Source organism: Micromys minutus (assembly GCF_963924665.1).
Source record: "Micromys minutus genome assembly, chromosome: 4".
NCBI classification, from domain to species: Eukaryota; Metazoa; Chordata; class Mammalia; order Rodentia; family Muridae; genus Micromys; species Micromys minutus.
Window position 1 is genome coordinate 29806979 of NC_137973.1, and position 20264 is coordinate 29827242.

Sequence of the window (20264 nt, forward strand, 5' to 3'; positions counted from 1 at the left end):
GCTCTTAATCACTGAGCCATTCTCCAGTCCCCAGGGATGGGTTTTTATTAATTTTTTCCATTTCTTCCTTTGCCAATTTTTCTTATTTCCTAACAATAACAATCTCTGTATTTTCTTTTCTTAAAAGACTTATTTTTATTATTTTTAATTGTGTGTATGGTTTCGTGTACACAGAAGCCAGAGGCACTGGATCCCCTTGGGCTAGAATTACAGGCAGCTGTGACCTGTCTTAGGCAAGTGTTTAGTACTTTTAGACAAGATTCAAATCTATCTTTGGTGGTGACCAGAGGTATAGAGCAGCAAGATACAGCTTCAGTATTAATTCAAGCTTCAGAGACTGGCTAAGCGTGGGCTGTGGCCATAAGACATGTAAGATTTTTCAAGAGAGGAAACTGGCAAGTTGACAATCTAGATATAATTAGGTTAAAAAATGTAAAGAGTCAAGGATGGCTGACTGGTGTGAAGAGTTATAGTTCTATAGTTCTAAGACAAAGTAGAGAAACTGTAATAGCTCACACCTTTGTCTTAGCACTTAGCAGCCTGAGCCAGGAGAATCAAGAGTTCAAGGTTAGCCTGGGTTACATAGTGAGGATCTGCCTCACTCAGAAACAAAACAAGCAGGGAATGGAGGGAGGGAGAGATTGTAAAGGGGTGGGATGAAGCTGATTAGACATCCTGACTCTGAGATCATACACCCAATGAGAGGAGTCCATACTTAAAAGATTTATATATATGCTCTGTCTGCATGTACACCTGCATGCCAGAAGATGGCACCAGATCCCCAAATAGATGGTTGTGAGCCACCATGTGGTTGCCGGGAATTGAACTCAGGACCTCTGGGAAAGCAGACAGTGCTCTTAACCGCTGAGCCATCTCTCTAGCCCTGAAAAGTCGATTTTTTTTCATTAGCTGATGTTTTGCAAAACTTCCCACCTACTAATATATATATGTATATTACACAGCATGGCAGGTAAAACACAAAGCCACACTGAAAGTTTTAAGGACAGAAAGAAGGGTGAGGCCAGGCCAGTAACCCCAGTAACAGGGAGAAAAAGGCTGACTGAGATAGCTCACTCAACTCATAGAGACTAAACATTTCCTTTCCTTCAGCATGCTGAGGTCCCTGTGGTTTAAGACTTGATGGCCAACACCCTGTTGGGAAATTATCCTGCCATCTACCCTCAATCCCTTCTCCCACAGGGCTCCAGGGAAAGATTTTAGCATAAAGACCACACACATTTAAGAGTCCTGAATCAGTCCCAGTGAGCCAGCAAGTACTTACTTTTAAGAACCATCTCTCATTCTCAGCCTGGATAAGCATTTTCCTTGGTAAAGGGGTATATGTAGGTCTCAAATTTATGAGTTTCAAGGCCGTGGTCTTATAATTGGGACAGACTAGAGGAAACAATTGCTCTTTGCAAAGCCAGAGCTCTAAATCAAAGCATGAAAAAGAGGCCAAGGGCCCTAGGCTAACATCTGCTGTTGAGTCATAGCCTGAACAGACTCAGGCCCTAGCTCAGCAGCTTGGCTTTGAGGAACGTGAAAACTTGGGGGACCACACAGGCCCCACAAAAACAGCCACCCAGAACCGGGAGTTGGCTAGAGAGGGAACAATGCTCTTCTATCCTAGGAGGCATTAGCCTCCTCCGTTAAAAGTATGGTGTCAAGCGGACCATGTTTCATGGAACAGTTCACAGTGAACAGTGAGTTAAAACAGGGACAAAGCTAGGCATGGTGGTGCATACCTGCAATCCCAGCACTTGGCGGGCAAAGCAGGGGGATCATGACTTTGAGGCTATATAATGAGACTCCCAAGAAAGACAGAGATCCAGAGACACAAAGAAAATGAACATTAGACACCTGTCTGGCCTAGAACTCACTATGTAGACCACGTATACCTCAAATTCACAGAAACCAACTTGCCTTTGCCTCCCGTGCGGTTAAAGGTGTGCACCGCTATGCTGTGTTTCTCTATTTATTTTGGTAAAGTTTTATTTTGACAGGGTCTCACTAAGTTGACCAGGCTGCCCTTACATTTTCAGCCCTCCTCCCTCATCACCAAAGCAGCCGAGGCTAGCAACCTGCTCCTTTTAGCTGAAACAGTATGTGGCTCTTTTCTGCTTAGTGCAAGGAAAAATGAAGACATGGAATATGGGCAGTTGCTGGGCAGAAAGGGAACAAGCACTCCTGTGAGCGTCGGTTCCAACACCAGGCCTGCAGCCCAGGTTTATAGGAAGCTGACAATGATGGCTGCATGTCTGGGCAGCTCTTAACACCCTCATGGCAAAGGTCCCAGAGAGGCAGAACTGGAGTCTCCCTCCGGTAGCACACAGGAGTTGGCTGGAAACCACAAAACACAGGCAATAAAAAAGAAGGCAGAAGCCAGGAGCTTGCCATCTCCTCAGCCCCATCCAACATCTCTGATTGGGAAGACTGTGGAGATGCTGTGGTTACCCAGCTACTCTCCTGCATCCTCCTTGGCCTTGTTCCTTTCAGCAGCAACTCAGTGGCTTATGAGGCAGACTCCAGAGCTCCCCCTCCTGTTTGGTTTTGTTGTTCTTTTGTTTTGTTTTTTGATCAAAAGAATCTCTTAGAGCCTTGCTTCTGGTCTCCAGAAAGTCTCCTGCCCACTTCCTATCTCCACCCCACATCTCTGCTTCTCCCATGTAGCCCAGCAGGCCCTGCTAGAGGGCCTCCCTTTCCTGCAGGGCAACACTCACTCCTGCATCCTCTAGCTAGGCCAGTCTTCTTGGCACCCTTGCCAACCCCACCCTGCTTCCACCCTGTTAATATTCTGAGACAAGCAGTCTGGATATACCTGTGCCAAGCAAGCCTGCCAGTGCAAGAGAAACCAGGGAGTCAGGAGACATCAAGATCTAGGGTGGGATGTTTCCAGTGCATTTTGACGCCTGTACTGTGAATACGGCTGGAGCAGGGGACAAAAGTTACATTCTCAATTGAAGGAGAAAGCGAAACCCGAGGGACCAGGCAACAGGACCATGTTGTTTCCCATTTCCTTGGCCCAGAAGAATTTTGTGTAAATTCAGCTATGTCCTGTTTGACCCTGCAGCCAACTAGCTTCCTGGTAGAAAGGGAGGAAAAGAAAAGCCACTGTATTAACAGAGATTGCCAGAAAGTACTAAACTCTTGAAGAGCTGCAGTCAGCATTTCCCAGAGCTTTTCACTTCTACAAAGGATGTAAGCTGTTCATGTGCCTCTACTATGATTGCTGTCTCTCCATGCAGTCTCAGGACCTACAACTTTGGGTAGTGCTGTACCAAGTCAGGACACAGGGTGGCCTAACTCAGGACTCCAGAAGGTAACTACCCCAGACAAGGTCAAAGCTAGGGTTAGACCACGGGGCCTGATGGCTTGTAATTTTTGGAATACCATGACACACATAACTTACCGTTCACATGTGGACAACAGGATGCCACCTATGAGAGACATGGTGTTATGTGCTTTCACTCTCCCCAAACAGTAAAAGATCCACAGGGCAAAGAGACATGTTAGCATAATTTATTAAAGTCGCCGTACAAAGACTGTGTCACAGACAGGGGAAAAAAAAAATTAAAGGGGCATGGAGATCATGTTCAACCCCCTCATTCTGCCTGAAGTCTCGGGACATTGTATAGACAAAACCAGGCTCTGGACCTAGTCCTGACTAAAAACACACAGACTTAAGGCTTCTGGTTGTGAGCCAAGTAGATCTAAGGCTAAACCTGTTCTTATGGTTCCATATTCAGATGCTTAGATACTCTTGAGGCTACTAGACCACACTATAGGGAACACAATGAGCTGCAGGGTCATTCAGGGCTAGGATCGAGGCTGTTATAGGGTGGAAAGGTTCAGAGCGATTAGAAGAACCTCTGTCTCCTAAACAGTCCCGACTGCCCTATTCCCCAGACAGACACTAGCCTCCTGAGTTACAGGTTGACTCCGGAGAAAGAAGGGAAAAGCAGCAGTTAGAGGGACGGCATGGGGAAACCAACCAGGCCAATCAGAATACTTTCTCCATGTCCAGTAAACCCAAACACCTCAGCAGAAGGCTGCAGAACACTGGTACTAAATCAATTATGAGATGTAACCACAACCAGCAATAACTTAGTAAAATAAATATAGTAGCAGTTTGGCTGAGACTGACAGAGGAAACAGTTCTCAGCTCTGGGTTAGGAAGACTGAGGTGTGCCACAGATGGGGAGCTTCCATGATCTATTCATTGCCCTAGAGAATCTACCTACTAAAAACTGCTGCCTGGATGTACATTCCTTTGTCCTCCAAAAGGCAAAGCTATCTAGTAGGCAAGGCCTGGCCAGCTAGCCCCTACTGGCTGCCTTTAAAAGGCACCAATCAGCAAAGGTAGAACCAAGTGGAAAGACAGTTTGTTGCTAAGAACTGAGCTGTGTTTGCAGAAGGAACTTCATTTCCCCCAGGACACGCTTCAATCACTGTACATCTGTGCTTCTAGCTTTTTGGGCTGAGATGAATTTTGTCACTTCTCTGGACTTGATGAGGACCTGGCTTTTGGGGAGCTGGATTCCAGTGCACACAGCAGGGAAGCTCTGTTATGTGGGGAACACCGAGAATAAGGACAGTGCTCCGTTCCTGCTAGCAGGAGACCAAGGTCTGCAGTGTGCCGAGGAGACAGGCCCTCCTGACCCATCTGCCAGCAAGGAGAGGGCAGGAGCCTGGGGCAAGAGCCCGAGACCTGGTGCCACCAGGGTAGTCAGGAAGTCAGAGTCAGTTTCAACCGCCTACAGGGGTGGAGGGCTTCTCTGCAGGGCTGAGGTGACAGCAATGGCAGTATCCATCTCCTGGCGGCTCAGGTTTCCACCACTCGGATGAGAGGCATAGGTTTAGGGCTGGGGGGCTTCGATATCCTGACACTGGAGAGAAAGGAGTAAATGCTGAGGACAGCTGCTGCGCCCAGCTTTAGAGAGCCTCTGCTCCATGGTGCCTCTGGAGCACTACACTGCAGTGTCTCCAGACTGGCTCAGTAGTGTGGAGGACACACTGTGGCCTGACACTTCTATCTGGTGTCAGGGGTGATAAAGATTGAGTAGTTACACACCTGAGAGGTGGGCATAGCTGAGATTCCTGGTCCCCCCCCCCCCCAAGATTTAAGGCCTTTTTATGAATCTCTTAGAAACAAAAGACCCTTCTCTAGAAATATGTAAATATACGTATAAATTTGTGATAGGGAAATACTATAAATAAATTTTAATACACTCTCCGGGGGGTTGATATACTTCTAGAAGCCTTGCAGGCTAGAAAGTTGAGCGCAGATTGGAGGCTGGGGCAGAGAGCCGGGTTTAAGTCTTCCTTTCCTGTTCTCCTGGGCCCACTCTCCACATGTACTTACCTGCCCAAGTTCTCTGTCTTGGCACGGGTCTGTGTGCTGAAGTTTCCGTGACTGACCTGCTTCTCTATTAGATGCTCCATGCGGTCATGCATCTCCAAGTTCTGAAAAGTGACTGCAGGTTACAGTGGGTCTCTCTGGCTTGCTGCATGCCCTATTCAACTTGCAGGGACGCTCCTGCTAGCCTCATGTCGACTAGCAAGCCACCAGCCACGGGTGTCCCCTCCCTTCGTCAGAACAGATCATACTCTGCCTCAAGTGCCTGCCCTTCAGTAACTCAGCGACACCAGTCACTTCCGGCTCCTCCTCTATGCACACTTCCTGTATGTAGCTTCTTCTTCAGTCAAAATACTCATATGCCTTTGTCAACAGCCTAGTTTTTAAAACACCTGTAGTTTTGTTTTTGATTTTTACTTTTACTTTTTACTTATATGTATGTTTGTGTAGGTGTATGCCACATGCATACAGGTGCCTTCAGAGTCCAGAAGACAAGTGTCAGATGCCCAGGAACTGAACATACAGGTGGTTGTGGGTAGCCAGATGTGGGTAGCCAGATGTGGGTAGCCAGATGTGGACGCCGGTAGCAGAACCCAAGTCCTCTGGGAGAGCAGCAAGCTCTTAACCTCTGAGTCACCTCTCCACCCCATATACTTTTGGTTTGGCTTAGTTTTTCCCCGACATTTTCATTTTTAACTCTAGACCATACTTTCTCTAAATACCGTCTTTCATCTGTCTCCCCTGTTACAGAGATCTTCACACAATGTGATCTGAAGGTAGTTAACAGCTGCAGCAAAGCCGGAATGAGACTAGGAAGTCATCTTGATAGCTGTCTGAACCCATTAGCAGAGCTATGAGGAGAAGCCAACCACTGAATGGGCCTTCTTCCTTCAATCCTGGCTCCACCTTCAGCAAAGCTCCTATGGTTAAAATGTGCCAAGGCAGTGGCTTGCACCATGATGTTCTGCCCTGTATGGCAGGGACAGGTCTTACCACTGTCAGCTGCTCCCTGGAAACTCTCAACACCATGGAGCAATGCTCCCGGATACCTCCTTTCAAGCTGCTAGACAGGACCAATCCCCATCCTCTGCCTGTGCGTCTTAAGAGCCCAGTTGTTAGGGGCTGTCCAACACACAAACCTCAGCCTCCAAATAGGCGATTTTCTCCTTGAGCTCTTGAATGGTAGCATCCTTGGACTGGATCACAGCTTTTGAATTCTGGAGCTGCAAAGATGTAAGAGATGTAAAGTTCATTTTGCAGAGACTAGCCATGTGCTTGCCGAACTCTGCACTGATTATAGGGCAGCCAGCAGAGCCAAAAGGACAGCTCTGCCCTTCTCACAGTTCCACTGGTGTTTCTACAGATCCTTTCTTTTCATCACTGATGGACCAGAAGCAGCAGGAGCACATAACAGGTGATACAACTTTGGAAAGTGTAAGTTATTTTGATTCACTTGTCCGGGGAACATTTACTGAGTGCTCACCACATCACAGATACTGCTCTAGACAGCGAGAAGCCGCAGTAAGCACATGTGAGGGAGCTGGGAGGAAATGACGCCTCCCTGTCTGGGGAGGGAAACCTTAGGGTCTCAAAACAGTTTTGCAATTGGGCTTATCCCAGATATGCTACTCTGATGCTCAGGCAGAACAGTCAGGCAGGAGATCTTCCTTCATCTTCACAGATACCTGGATTTATTACACCTCCATTACCCATTTACCAGGAAGACGTAGAGTGTAAGTGAGGCCATTGGAAAAGCAGAAGCTCAATGCAAAAATCAATGTTAGGGAAGGACTGTGGGAGAGCAATACCTAAGCTCAGTAACCTGCAGCCTTGATGATCGCAGGACCGCCTGTTTTAAATGTACTTGCCCAGGGGAGTAAGTGACGGACACACAGGATGGGCTAAACACAGGGCAGCTAAGAAGTACCTGCTCTATCATCTGCCGAACTTTCCGCTGCTGGCTCTTCAGCATATCATCCAAGTGGTGGATCTTCTCCCGGAACCCAGCCACTTCCTTCTCTAGAGCAGCAGCCCTGGAGATAAAGACCAAGAAGCTGAGGTGAGGTCACACTTGCCATCAAGGGTACGTCCCTGTGTTCCAGTGGCCTGCTCTAAAGAACAAGTTGGCACTTTAGAGCATCACCGACAAGGGTAAGTCATTTGCACGCCATCAGGGGGCAACAGGATTCGTTTGTCTTTCCTGCTTTTTTGTTTTAGAAGTAGCCTTAACTCAAAGGCATTGTCTTGCCTCAACTTTCTCAGCTGCTAGGATTGCAGGCATGTCCCATCATGCCTTGCCAAGGTCAGGGTGATTTATTGTTTGTATGTCTGGTTGGTTGGTTTTGGTTTTTTGAAACAGCATTCTCTGTGTAGTCCTGGTTGTCCTGGAACTTGCTCTGTAGATCAGGCTGGCCTCGAACTCAGAGATCTACCTGCCTCTGCCTCCTGACTGCTAGGATTAAAGGTGTACACTACCACTGCCTGGCTTTTTTTTTTTTAATTATTAACATTTGTATTAAAAATTTTCAGCATTAAAGCCAGGAGAGAGCTAGACAGATGGCTCAGAGGTTAAGAGCACTGTGTGAGCTCTTCCAGAGGTCCTGAGTTCAATTCCCAGCAACCACATGGTGGATCACAACCATGTATAATATGATCTGATGTGTTCTTCTTGTATGTACATGCAGATAGAGCACTCTCATATCCGTAAAATACGTAAATTGAAAAAAAAATCCAGGAGAAAGCTGGCTGCCTTGTGTTATTGCCCATAAGTTATATGGACTCCCTGAAGAAGCCCTCTGGACAGTATCTGGCTGGGTGGGGCTCCACATGGAGTTAGAACTGGAAGATCTAACATCAGCACCAGCTTCCCATCTAGAGGGCACATAGCCCGCCCTCTCTTCCCTACACCCAGCTTTATAGTGAACAAGGGCCCTTACTTTTCTCTTTCTGCTTGACAGTCAGCGTTCTTGACCCGAAGCTCTTCCAGGGCCATCTCTCCTTCCCTGACTTTCACCAATAAGGTCTGATGCTCCTGGGTGGGACAAAAAAAAAAAAAAAAAAAAAAAAAAAAAAAAGCCTGTAGCAAGAACAGACATCAACACCTTGGGCTGAAATGGGTATATGAACAGGGGCTTGGCTGCTACTGAGCTTGGGACTGTTGCCAAAGAACAGCAGGCCAGGCTGGTTTGATGGGCGGCCTCCCCTGTCAGGGAATAGCCCTTCCCACTCTCAGCATACAGAAACTTCCCAGCCTCACCCAGCTGCCTGAGGGAGAACTTGGCCCTGCATTGTGCAAGCCCACCTGCCGCCTCTGGCTAATCCTGGATGAAACACGTGGAGTGACTGGAGACTCAGAATCTTCAGAAACCCAAAGGCCATCTATGTGAGAACAAGTCTAAGGTGGGAATAGTTTCACCTGCAGCGGAAGGAGACTGAGGCTGGATGACAGACCCTCCATTCATTCCTAAAGCGCTGGAAGGGATCAGAATGGATGTGTGTGGCTGCTAAGAAGGGATGCTTTTGGAGCTGTTTAGAGAAAGCAGCCTTAGGTTCCTTCCTGCCCCAGCGCTAAACTCTGAGCCAGAACATCACTATTACCGTCTCCATCCCCAGCAAGCGCCTCTGCAGCTCCCCAATTTCTGCCGCTTTCTGCTCCACTCTGTCCTCTTCTCTCTGAAGGGCCACATTACTCTGTTCTGCTTCTCGCTGATACCGGCTGAGTGTGACCTACAACACAGAAGGGTGTGTTTAATGGTGAAAGGAAAAGGGCAAACGCTGAAAAACCTCCAAAAGGGAACCTGGCTGGGGTGGCTTCTGGGAATATTGTTGCTTCTCATCCCATCATTCTGGAGACTAACTGGCTCCTTACAGACTAACTTCATCTTCAAGGTCAACTGGCACACAATTCATCAAGACTCCCTGGCTGACATCTCAGAACACCTCCATGGCCCTTCGAGGGGTGACAAGCTCAATCCACTGTTGTGGCTGCCCTGCTGGTCAGAAGCAAATAATGTAGGAAAAACACTCCCGTCTTTCCATTTCCCAGCTCTGCCATCTCCAGGCCAAGCCAACACAGCGCCTGCACAGGTGGTGCAGCAGGCAGTCCGTCCTTCAGCAGGTGAGAAACCACACTGGAAAGACCTTGCCTTATTTCCTCTGCTTCCATCTCACCAATGCCTGCTTATCCTGCAGGTCCCAGACATCCCACACAAGCACCCTCCCAGCCCTGGGAAGGTTCTTCCTTAGGTTCAGTGCACCCATGAACACGGTGCAAGTCCATAGCAGACAGGCCTGGGTCCTCCCACACTTCCAAAGAGCCACAGAGCTCCTTGCATACAGCAATTGCTCGGCAGGTCTCAAAGGAACTGGTGCTCGTTTATTCAGTCCATTCCTCCCCCTCACAAATAAAGCTAGGGAATGGCAGGGCCCATGCTGCCACCAGGGCACTTCAGCGTCCATTTCTCTGCTTCCCACTCACCCCAGACACCTCATCACTTGGTGGTAAAAGAGAAGCCAGATAAGCTCTGGAATGCCTGGATGACAGAAAGCAGTCAGCTTCTCTGGCTATGCCCAGTCTCAGAATCAGGGCAGAAAAAACCTGACGCAGAAAGTAGATGATGAGATCTGTCCATATAACACACCTGCCCTAGCCAAACAAATCCCTCCTGACAGCAGGCAGCCAGCAGACAGGCGATATTCATGATAACTGTCAATCTTGCCTGTCATACCCCCAGGTTAAAAAAAAAAAAAAAAAAAAGACTGAACAATCTTATTTATCAGGAGGGGTTAGGAGACATAGCAGCGTTATGTTTGTTAGGAGACATAGCAGCCCTGATCTAAATTTCCAACTAGAACCACAGAGATGCAAAAGACAAACATAAAAAACACAACAGGCCCAAGAGAAAAACCAAAGCCAGACTCCTCTGTCCAGTAAGCTCATCCTGCCCTGCTCACAGAGGAAGGAGCCTGATCAAAGGGCACCTGCTGCAGGTGGGTATCTCAAACCATGGTGGCTGTCATCCCCAGCCGTGTGCCTGTATGTAGTTTCTGTTCAGGGAGCTCTTCCTTAGGAGCAGCTGGCTCCACCACATGCAGTCAGAAATGACAAGTGTGTCTGGAAAGCCACAACCTCCCAAAGCTTCCACCACCATAACCCTGCTTGGGGTTGTAGCCTCAGTCTCTTCTCCTTGTAGCTTTTGCAGAGAGCAGAGGAAATAGGTGGCTGTAGATTATCTGAACTGTGTCATCGAAAAGGGACTGGGAACACCTTTACCAAATGGCTGCTTTGCACACAAACTGGTCTTAAAATTGTCCCAAGTCAAACTACGTATAATAGGAAAGTGTGCTTGGAAATGAAGCTCCAAGAAAAACAAAGCCTAGCTCCCTCTTCTAAACCCAGTGAAGACAGTGCTCACACACAGCCTCCCACAATGCAGATTTGGGTTCCAACAGCTCTTGGCTCAGTTTCCTTAACATAGGGCAGTTCATCATTCTCAGCGTTGTTCTCCCTCCTCCATCCTCCTCTCAAAAACCCTCTCGTTGAGGGTCAGTAAGATGGCTCAGAACAAAGGTAAAGGTGCTTGCTGTCAAGCCTAGGGACCTGAGTTTGATGCCTGGAAACCATACGGTGGGAGGAAAGAGCCCACTCCAGCAAAGAGGAACACAACCTCCACATATGCACTGTGACATAACACCCATCCACAATGAAAAAAAAATATTTTTAGTTCCATGAGAAAGAATTCAGGCTGGCCTTCCTCCTTCTATAAGATCCCAGTGTGCCCACGAGGAATATAATCCTGTCATAACACATTTTATTTGTAATCAATAACGGAGGGTTATTGTTCTAAATGCACACAGAACAGACAATTGCTCAGTGCACTATAGTTAGTTTTTGCTACTTTGTGGGTTCTTCTTCCTTCCAACCTTCTCCATGCCTCTTCAGCCCCCTAACACTAGAAAAGAGAGAAAAAGAGGAAAGAGAGGAAAGGAAAGAAATCCCTGAATAAAGTCAGAGGTCGGAAAGGGGAAAACGTTATTGTTAGACTAATTCCTGCTTGTTGGGGGTTGGTTCTAATGCTTGGAATTAATCTAGCCCCCAAAATGAGGAATCTGTGTGTCCAAACACTGAAGGTCCTTGTCCCCAATTGGTTTTTGATTGATCAGTAAAGAGTCAACAGCCAATGGCTGGGCAGATAGAATGAGGCGGGACCTTGAGATTGATTGGCATGAGCTAAGAACTGGGATGAAGAAGAGAAAAATAGCTATGATTCAGAAGATGGATCAGATTTATTGCTAAATCATCCAAAATGAAGGTGAGAAGGAGGAATGTGGCCCCTGGAAGGTCTGCCCAGAAGCATCTGGGCAGCAAAACCTAGGGAGCTCCCAGAAGGAGCCAGGGCAATGAAGATAAAATTCCAGAATTATAGGAGGGAAATGTGTGCTAGTCTCAGAAAGGATTAGAATCGCCCAACCTTTGAGCTAGCCAAGGCATTTAAAAATTAACTGGCCTGTCTCTGTCTGTCTGTCTGTCTGTCTGTCTGTCTGTCTCTCTCTCTCTCTCTGTGTGTGTGTGTGTGTCTGTCTGTCTGTCTGTCTGTCTGTCTGTCTGTCTGTCAGTCTGCCTATCTGTCTTTTATTCTTGACTCCAGACAGTTCCGGGGAAGGTGCAGGCAACTATCCCCGCTGACGAGTTCCTTGGGGCAAGTTTGATCTTCTCTGTCAGGATTTCTAATTCCTTCTCGTTTCTTCTCTGTGCACAATTACTTAGCAAACCACAACCAACAGCAACCAATGCCTCTTAGGAACCTAACATTTATGTACCCTCTGAAAAGTCCCCATAATTTCAAACATCACACAATTGCAGAAACTATCTGGAGCTGGCAAAATCATGCCCCTGATAAAGCACAAGGTGAATATCAGCTGCTGTGAACAATCTGAAGCTACCCCATACCCCACACCTGAGATTTTAAAAAAAGCATATTCTTATAATATTTCTGTGTTTTTTAACGAAACCAAAATTCCAGAATTCTTATTCTAGTACACTTCATTTTATACCCAAAGAATTTTCCACAGTGAACTGAAGACCCTGCACACTCTTTATAGATAGGGGGTTTATATGTATAGATAGACTTTAAAAAGAAACCTAAAACAATGTAGATTACTGGAAAAATAAGGCTGGTGAGATGACTCAGCAGGGAACTGCCACCAAATGTGATGACCTGAGTTCAGTCTCCAGGAGCCCCAGGGTGGAAGGACAGAAATGACTCCACATTCATGCCATTTTAGTATCTTTTGCTCACCACACAAATGAATGAATGAATATAATTTTTTAAACAAAATCAACTATAGGGCTAGTGTGCCTGCCTAGTGGGCATTCAATCTCCAGGACACGCCCCCCCCAAATCAAACCAGGCATGGGGACACACTCCTGTAATACAGCATCTGGGGAAGGTAGAAAATCAGGAATTTTTTAAAGCTACATGAGACCCTGCTTCAAATACAACAGGGGTTGGAAATGTCTCAGTGTTGTTCTTCAAGAGGACTCGAGTTTGATTCCCGTCACCCATGAGGCAGTTTGCAACCATCTAGAACTCCAGTTCCAGGGGATCCAATGACCACCCTGACCTTCTCAAGCACCAGATATGAGATACCCATACATGCAGACAAAACAACCATTCACATAAAATAAATAAAATCTAATGATGACTATAACAGCAATTAAGGTGAATTTACTGGCATAGTTACTTCTTGACAAGACAGATGTATTCACTCACTCAGTTCACATTTATGAAATATCTACCTTATGCCAGGCACTGGGGTTCTATGAACATGACAGTAATGGTCCCTGCCCACAAGGAACCTTTGACCCCATAATTCTAATTATGGGACACAGCAATTGACTTCTGAATTACCTGCTGTGCTAGACTAGAACTATTCTCAACTTCAGTGGAATAGAGAATCCAGATCTAACTTTCAAGGACTAGCTGTGCTCAGTGGTAGAGCATGGCCTAACATGCACAAGGCATAGGTAGTTCTGTCCTCAGCACTGCAGAGAAAAAGTCAGGAGCTTCGGCCAGATTTGGGCAGCAAACACTTTAACATCTAAGGAAAACAAAGGCGGGCAAGTGAGTAAGGCTCTGGAGCATTGCATTTCTTGTAGGCCAGCGTCCACCCAGAAAATGAAGTCCATGCTGAGAAAGTCACTGGCCCTTCATCCAGGAGCCAGTCTCTCAGGGCATCCTCTCTCCAGATGCCCAATCTTACCTCAAAAGCCACACGGTCTGTCTGGTGACGCTGTTCAGCCTCCTGCAGCTTGGCAAGCAATTCCTGCACGGTCTTCTTCAAGCTCTCAACATCTCCACTCATGCTGGGGTCCACCTAGAACCGGAGCAGAGACAGGAAGGGAAAACTGAACTGCTATATCTATGACCTAGTAAGAGAAGATTCCCCTCTAACCCACATAGGTTAGACTATCTGTGGGGATCACCCTCACAAAAGAATTAGTATCACACAAGGAAGCACAACCAAAAGTTCTGAGTTATTTACACACACACACACACACACACACACACACACACACACACACACACACACACACGTCTCCCTTAATCTCTAAGGGATTTGGCCAGTTTCAGATAACCCAACTCTTTAGGTCACAGTAACTTTTAAATACATCAAGGGAATGGTTTTTCTGTTTTGGGGGTGGGGAGAAGAGGTTCGAGACAGGGGTTCTCTGTGCAGCCCTGGCTGTCCTGGAACTCACAGTGATCCGCTTGCCTCTTCCTCCTGAGTGCTGGGATTAAAGGCATGTGTTCCTACCACTGGCCAGAAATAGTTTCCTTGTGTTGGGGTGGCTGTGTGTGTGACACAGAACACATGTGGAGGCCAGAAGACCCCTTGCTGGAGGTAGTTCTCTCCTTCCACCCGAACCTGGGCACAGGCGCTCTTGCCTGAGTGTCTCGGTGGATGGCTTCTCGGCATGTGTACGCTCTGCCTTTATGAGCATGCTCTGCTTCCTCTAGATCAGGATTCACCTTTGCTGTTCTGACACAAGTCATTCTCTAGCCCAGGGTGATCTGGAACTACACACAGTCCCAGTCTGGTCTCAAATGTGTGGCCATCGGCCTTCTATGGCTAGGGTTAAAGGTATGAACGACCAGTCCCAGTTTCAGATCAGAGCTGAGAGAAATGACCTTGCCTCCCTTTTAGACTGGGCTTCCCAAGGACAGTGGCTATTTGCCTCCCATCACACAGAGGACAGCAGCCCCAAAGCCCAAAGGCACATCTTTTGTTGTTTTCACGCCTCACCCGGGATACATAAATAGGGCTGCTGCTGGATAGACAGGTTTAGAGCAAAGGCATGAAGACGGATCTAATGCGATGGAAAGGGTGTGTCACGGAGGACTGCTAGATGTCCCTCCCAGACACACCCAACCGTGGGCTGGTGGTAAGGGCTGAGCGGACGTGTAGGGTCTCGCTCTCGTTTTTTGCTGCAAAGGCATGAAACACCAAATAACTCCCTGAGAGTCTGGCACAGACTCTGGGTCTTGCACAGTAGGAAGTGGTTAGACTTTCACCTCAGCACAGAACTCTCAGCTGGGTGGAGGGAGACGCTTCCCAGCCTCCGTATTCTTCCTGGCTCCCGTGGGCCTCCATTTCTACATGAATGAAACAGGGAAGACTCCTCATCCCACCAGATCTCATAGGCTATGTCCAAAGTTGGGAAGACAATATTTGGTACAGTTTGGAGCTTGTAAGAAAATCTAGACAGACATTGCCAGGTATTACTATAATTTATTTGCCAAATATGGTGTTCTGTGGAAAAGGAACAATTCACTGTGCAGGTTTAGCATTAAGCACGCGGCTGGAACCATCCTTAAATCTGGACATTAATTAAGTTCCTTGTCAGTTCCTCTCTAGCATAGCTCAAGCACCCAGGCCAAGTAAAAACACCGCAAGAGGACCCTGCATATGTCTCTGACACATTTATTTCAACTAGCCTTCTCATAAGACCCCCTTAATGACATGATGATTTTTTTCAAAATATGTCAGAAGTTCAGCTCAGTAGCAGACTGTTTAACATGTGTAAGGCCCTGGCCTTAATTCTAGCACTACAGAGAGAGACAGAGAGAGAAAGAGACAGAGAGAGAGAGAGAGAGAGAATAAAAAAAAAGGATGTTATAAAATTACATGTGGGAGAAACAAATAACAAACTAGGCTTCAAACTGGCATTGATCCTCCTGCCTCAGTCTCCCAGGTCCTGAGATTATAGATATGCACCATCATTTGTGACACTACAAACCAGATTTCATATAGTAAATATACATAGACCCCAAAATGTAGTTTGGGAAAAATTATTTTTAAAAAACAATAAAAAAAGATATGTCCATCATATAAAGTGAAAACACCTTACAGCCATATTTAAAGTCATATGTATGTTAAGTATTTTATAGTTATTGAAAAAAGAACAGTCTGACCAGTGAGAGGCCTTGATGAACTGTGACACACTGTGACTAATGAATAGGTGTGATTCAGTTCTGCACAGGAAAGCCAAAAACACCCAACCCCCAAAAAGTTGGCCTTGGGGCTGGGTGTGTAGTTTAGTGGAGGGGCCCATAATTACAGTCCTCAGCACCAAGCAAACAGAGTCCCTTAAAAACAAAACAAAAACAAACAAAAAGCCACCCACCAAAGAAACAAAGAGATATAGCGTAAGGTGCAATCTCAAAATTGTAGCTAAGAATCTGCATGGATGGAAAGACAGAGAAACGTCATCAAAGTGTAACCTCTCTGGAGATCAGACAGGGCAGAGAGGCAGAAAAAATGAGGGCCATGGGATAAGAAAGAATTCAACTGAGAGATAACTGGCGAACAGTACTAATAAAGCTAAGAGTGCTTACTGAGGGAGTTAGACAGAACTCTAAAAGTAACAAGTGACCTCAGCTTACTTTGGGCCAAATGTTTGTAAACGTGACCATAGTATTAATTCTCTCTCATCCCAAAGACCCAGACAAGACACCTCATGGCAATGGGATGGCTCAGTCGATAAGTGGGTTTGTGACCAAGTCTCATTGAGCTCGATGCCTGGAACTCACATGGTAGGAGAAAACCCTTCAGCTGTCTTCTGACCTTCACACACTTGTAGGGGCATTCAAACGCTCATGGATACATACATGCTCACACACACACACACACACACACACACACACACACACACACACACGGTGTAAAAAAGCAATGATTTAAACTACCTGACAGTTAAATTTACAAAAAAGAAAATTCTTTCAGGCAAGAAATAGACTACCTCATGTATTTTTTTTTTACTTAATTTTTAAAAAGTTTTGCTCAGTCTTCAAAACATGTTGTAAATTATGTCCTTTGAACAGTGTAATTTAGAAAGCCACAAGATCACCAGCCGACGCCGTAGACACCTAGGTTGACCGCCTGTCTAGGGAAACCTGTAACTCCATGTGTGCTGTCTTCTCCCTAAGCCTCTCGCTGTTCCTGATGCCCAAAGCTCAAGTCTGAAATGTGTGCCATCCCCCATCTTTACTTCATTCTGACAGAGCCTGGGGTTATTCCGCAGGACACTCAGAAATCTGGCTTTTCCTCCTCAGCTGCAGTCCCTCAGGGACTTAATTCTAGCACTACAGAGAGAGAGAGAGAGACAGAGAGACAGAGAGAGAGAGACAGTGAGAGAGAGAGAGAACAAAAAAAAGGATGTGCAGTCCTGCCACTGATGCCGAGACTAAAACTGTTAAATTTTCTTGTTTTACTTTTCTGTGTTTCTAAATTTCCCAGACTTTCTACAGTTAGTATATCTTACTAATCATATAAGGTAACAAATATCATTCAAAAAAAAAAGTCACACCCACCTATGAAGCTCTATGAAGCAACACAATGTGAGTTGGGCATGGGGGCGGGGGCGCTGGAGAGGATGGCTCATCAGTTAAGAAGAGCACTGACTACTCTTCTAAAGGTCCTAAGTTTAATTCTCAGCAACCACATGGTGGCTCACAACCATCTGTAACGGGATCTGATGCCTTCTTCTGGTGTATATGAAAACAGCTACAGTGTATTCCCAAAATTAATAAATAAACCTTAAAAAAAAAAGTTGGGCATGGTGGTACACACCTTTAATCTCAGCACTCGGTAGGCAGAGGCAAAAGGATCTCTTGTTAGTCCAGGCCAGCCTAGTCTACATGTGAGTCCCAGGACAGCTAGCACTACATAGAGAGACTCTGTCTCTAAAATAAAATAAAATGAGACTTAAAAAACAAAAACAAAAACAAAAAAAACCAGGTGTCTGGGGATGTGCCTCAGGAGTAAAAGTGCTTGCATAGCATAAAATAGGGAAAGTAAACAAAACTGTGTTTAACATGACCCTCAATTATGCATGCACATATGGTGTGTTTAATAAGCACAGCTTTTAAATAAGTATCTGTGCATAGAAAACAATGGTACTAGACTCTGTATAAATATAAAAATCATTTTACAGAGCTTTCCAAAAATCCTGATGCTGGGCTACAGAAACGGCTTTGCAAATTAAGAGTTCTTCCTGCCCCTCCAGAGGATCCAGGTTCAGCTCCCAGCATCTACATGATGTTTCACAACGGAAACACTAGTTCCAGGGGATCCAACACCCTCTTCTACCCTCCGTGGGGCATACAATGTGGCACACATATATTCACACTGGAAAAACACTCATGAACATAGAATCAAACAGTCTTCGCGCTCATATCACACCTCAGAACAGTTATTCCACATCTCCTGGGAGGGAACCAAGGCGTCAACTCCTTTAAAGCTCTTAGGGCTCATCCAAGGGGCAGCCAATCAAAGACACTGCTGTATGAGGATCCCCCTACCAACAGTAGTTGCTTCTAAGCAGTTAGCTTAGGGTATTTTTGCCTTTTTGTCTTTGTTGTTTACTTTTGATATCGAGTAAGTATGAGGCGGGATGGCCAGGTCTCTTCCCCGTTACTTACCTCAGATGGGCTGTAGAGAGTCATGGGACTCTGACTAAAGCCATTTGGCTTTTCTAGTACCACCTGTTTAAGGAAAAATAAAGTCAGGAGTTAAAAACAACTTAACCAAGCATATAATTTTGAAGATTATACTTCTAAAATGTCAAATCATACAGACCAGCGAGATAGCTCAGAGGCACTTGCCACCAAATCTGACATTCTGAGTTCAATCCCCAGAACCCACCTGGCAGAGGAGAAAACTTGCCTCCCATAAGTTGTCCCTGGCATCCACATGTGTGTTGTAACATAAGAGCATGCATATACACATTTACATGCGTGCTACTTCACATGCAAAAATAAATGTGAAAACATTTTTTTCAATTTTACAGAGAAAGGTGGGGGGGGGAGGAAGAAGGAGGAAGCAGGAAAGGGGTGGAATGGGGACAAACAGAAGAAAAGAGAGGAGCAAGGGAGGGAGACAGATTTCCACTGTTCCACAAGAAAACAGAACGTGGAGGGCCATAAAATGGCCTATAACCGGTGGAGTAGATGAGAAAGACCTCAGGCTAAAGCCTGCCATAGACTGGAGAATGTGAGAGACACAACCCACCCAGGAGTACAAGCTGCCGCCTGCCATAAACACTGAGCTCTCTTTGTGGTAGGGATTCTGACAGGTTCTGACCAAGCACAAATCAAGAAAGGAAGAAGCTTTTGCTATGATTCTATCTAACCCAAAGCCAGACCGTTCACCAGGTGACAATGCTATTTGTGCCAACAAGAGGTCTGGGCTTTATGGCCTGACTCTGTGCACAAAATATTCTGGTGCCTCCCACCAGACAGGTGTGACATCTGGCCTCCACAGTGCTGCTTCAGCTAAAGCAAAATAAATCTGGAAATGATCACAACATGAAACCCAGTCAAGACTACAAGGAACCCATCTGGCACCAGCCACTAGGCCAGTATTCACTTCAGAACAGGGAGGGGGCTTCTGGAGAAAGGCCACCTGACTCAAACCAAAAGGCAAACAAAGGAGACAGAAGTCTGATCTCAGGAGCCCAAAAGTGAGAGGTAAGTAAGACATTCCCTACTCCTGAGAACATTCCTTTCCTGGAACTTTGACAAAGTTGGAATCCCACGCTATCCTCTCAGAGAAGATTTATGCAATGTTTGCCCCTCACTGTTGATGTTTCTGCATCCCACATCCTAGGCCAGGCTAAGGACACAGGGACAGATAATGGTGGACACCCCCCCCAAGAAGTTTCCCAGCTGAGAGAGGACTGAATCAAGACTTCCACCTTTGGACTGAAGAGGTAGCAGCACTTGCAGAGGACCTGGCTTTGGTTCCCAGCACCCACATGTCAGCTCAAAACCATCTGTGATGTCAGTTCCAGGGAATCTAACACTCTTTTGGCCTCCTGGGAAACTGGGCACATGCCTGGTACATAAACACAGGCAGGGAAACACTCATACACATAAAGTAAAAATAATAAATCTTAGCTGGATGTGGTGGTGCACACCTTTAATCCCAGCACTTGAAAGGCAGAGACTAGTGGATCTCTGTGAGTTAGAAGCCATCACAGTTTACAGAATAAGTTCTAGGATAGCTGGGGCTACATAGAAAGACGATAGATAGATAGATAGATAGATAGATAGATAGATAGATAGATAGATAGATAGATAGATAGATAGATAGATAGACAGACAGACAGACAGACAGACAGGTAGATGGATAGATGAAATGAACACACAAACAAAAATCTTTATTTAAAAAAAAAAAAAGACTTCCATTTTACTTAGGTTCACCCAAGTTCAGCAAGAAGTTTGGATCCATAGTTGATTGTCTATGACTATGTACTGGGAACCCTATCTCTGAGACTTCTCAGGAAACCAGATCCCTGATCCATCCTCCCTTCCTAACCATGTCTTGATAGTCAGTACCATTCGAA

The 20264-nt window shown here is 46.1% G+C and overlaps 1 protein-coding gene across 1 annotated transcript in view; it reads right to left on the reverse strand.

The window, feature by feature from the left end:
• Window positions 1–3727: 3727 nt before the first annotated feature.
• TUFT1 (tuftelin 1) overlaps window positions 3728–20264 on the reverse strand; it is a 38312-nt gene continuing 21775 nt past the window's right edge. Inside the window, exons 6-13 of the mRNA XM_080915183.1 lie at window positions 18340–18402; window positions 13619–13732; window positions 8954–9082; window positions 8293–8387; window positions 7284–7389; window positions 6496–6579; window positions 5363–5463; window positions 3728–4886 (exon numbers count right to left, since the gene is read on the reverse strand). Of these exons, the coding sequence (XP_080771309.1) occupies window positions 4823–4886; window positions 5363–5463; window positions 6496–6579; window positions 7284–7389; window positions 8293–8387; window positions 8954–9082; window positions 13619–13732; window positions 18340–18402 (756 nt within the window). The 3' untranslated portion in view covers window positions 3728–4822. The remainder of the gene's footprint in view (window positions 4887–5362; window positions 5464–6495; window positions 6580–7283; window positions 7390–8292; window positions 8388–8953; window positions 9083–13618; window positions 13733–18339; window positions 18403–20264) is intronic.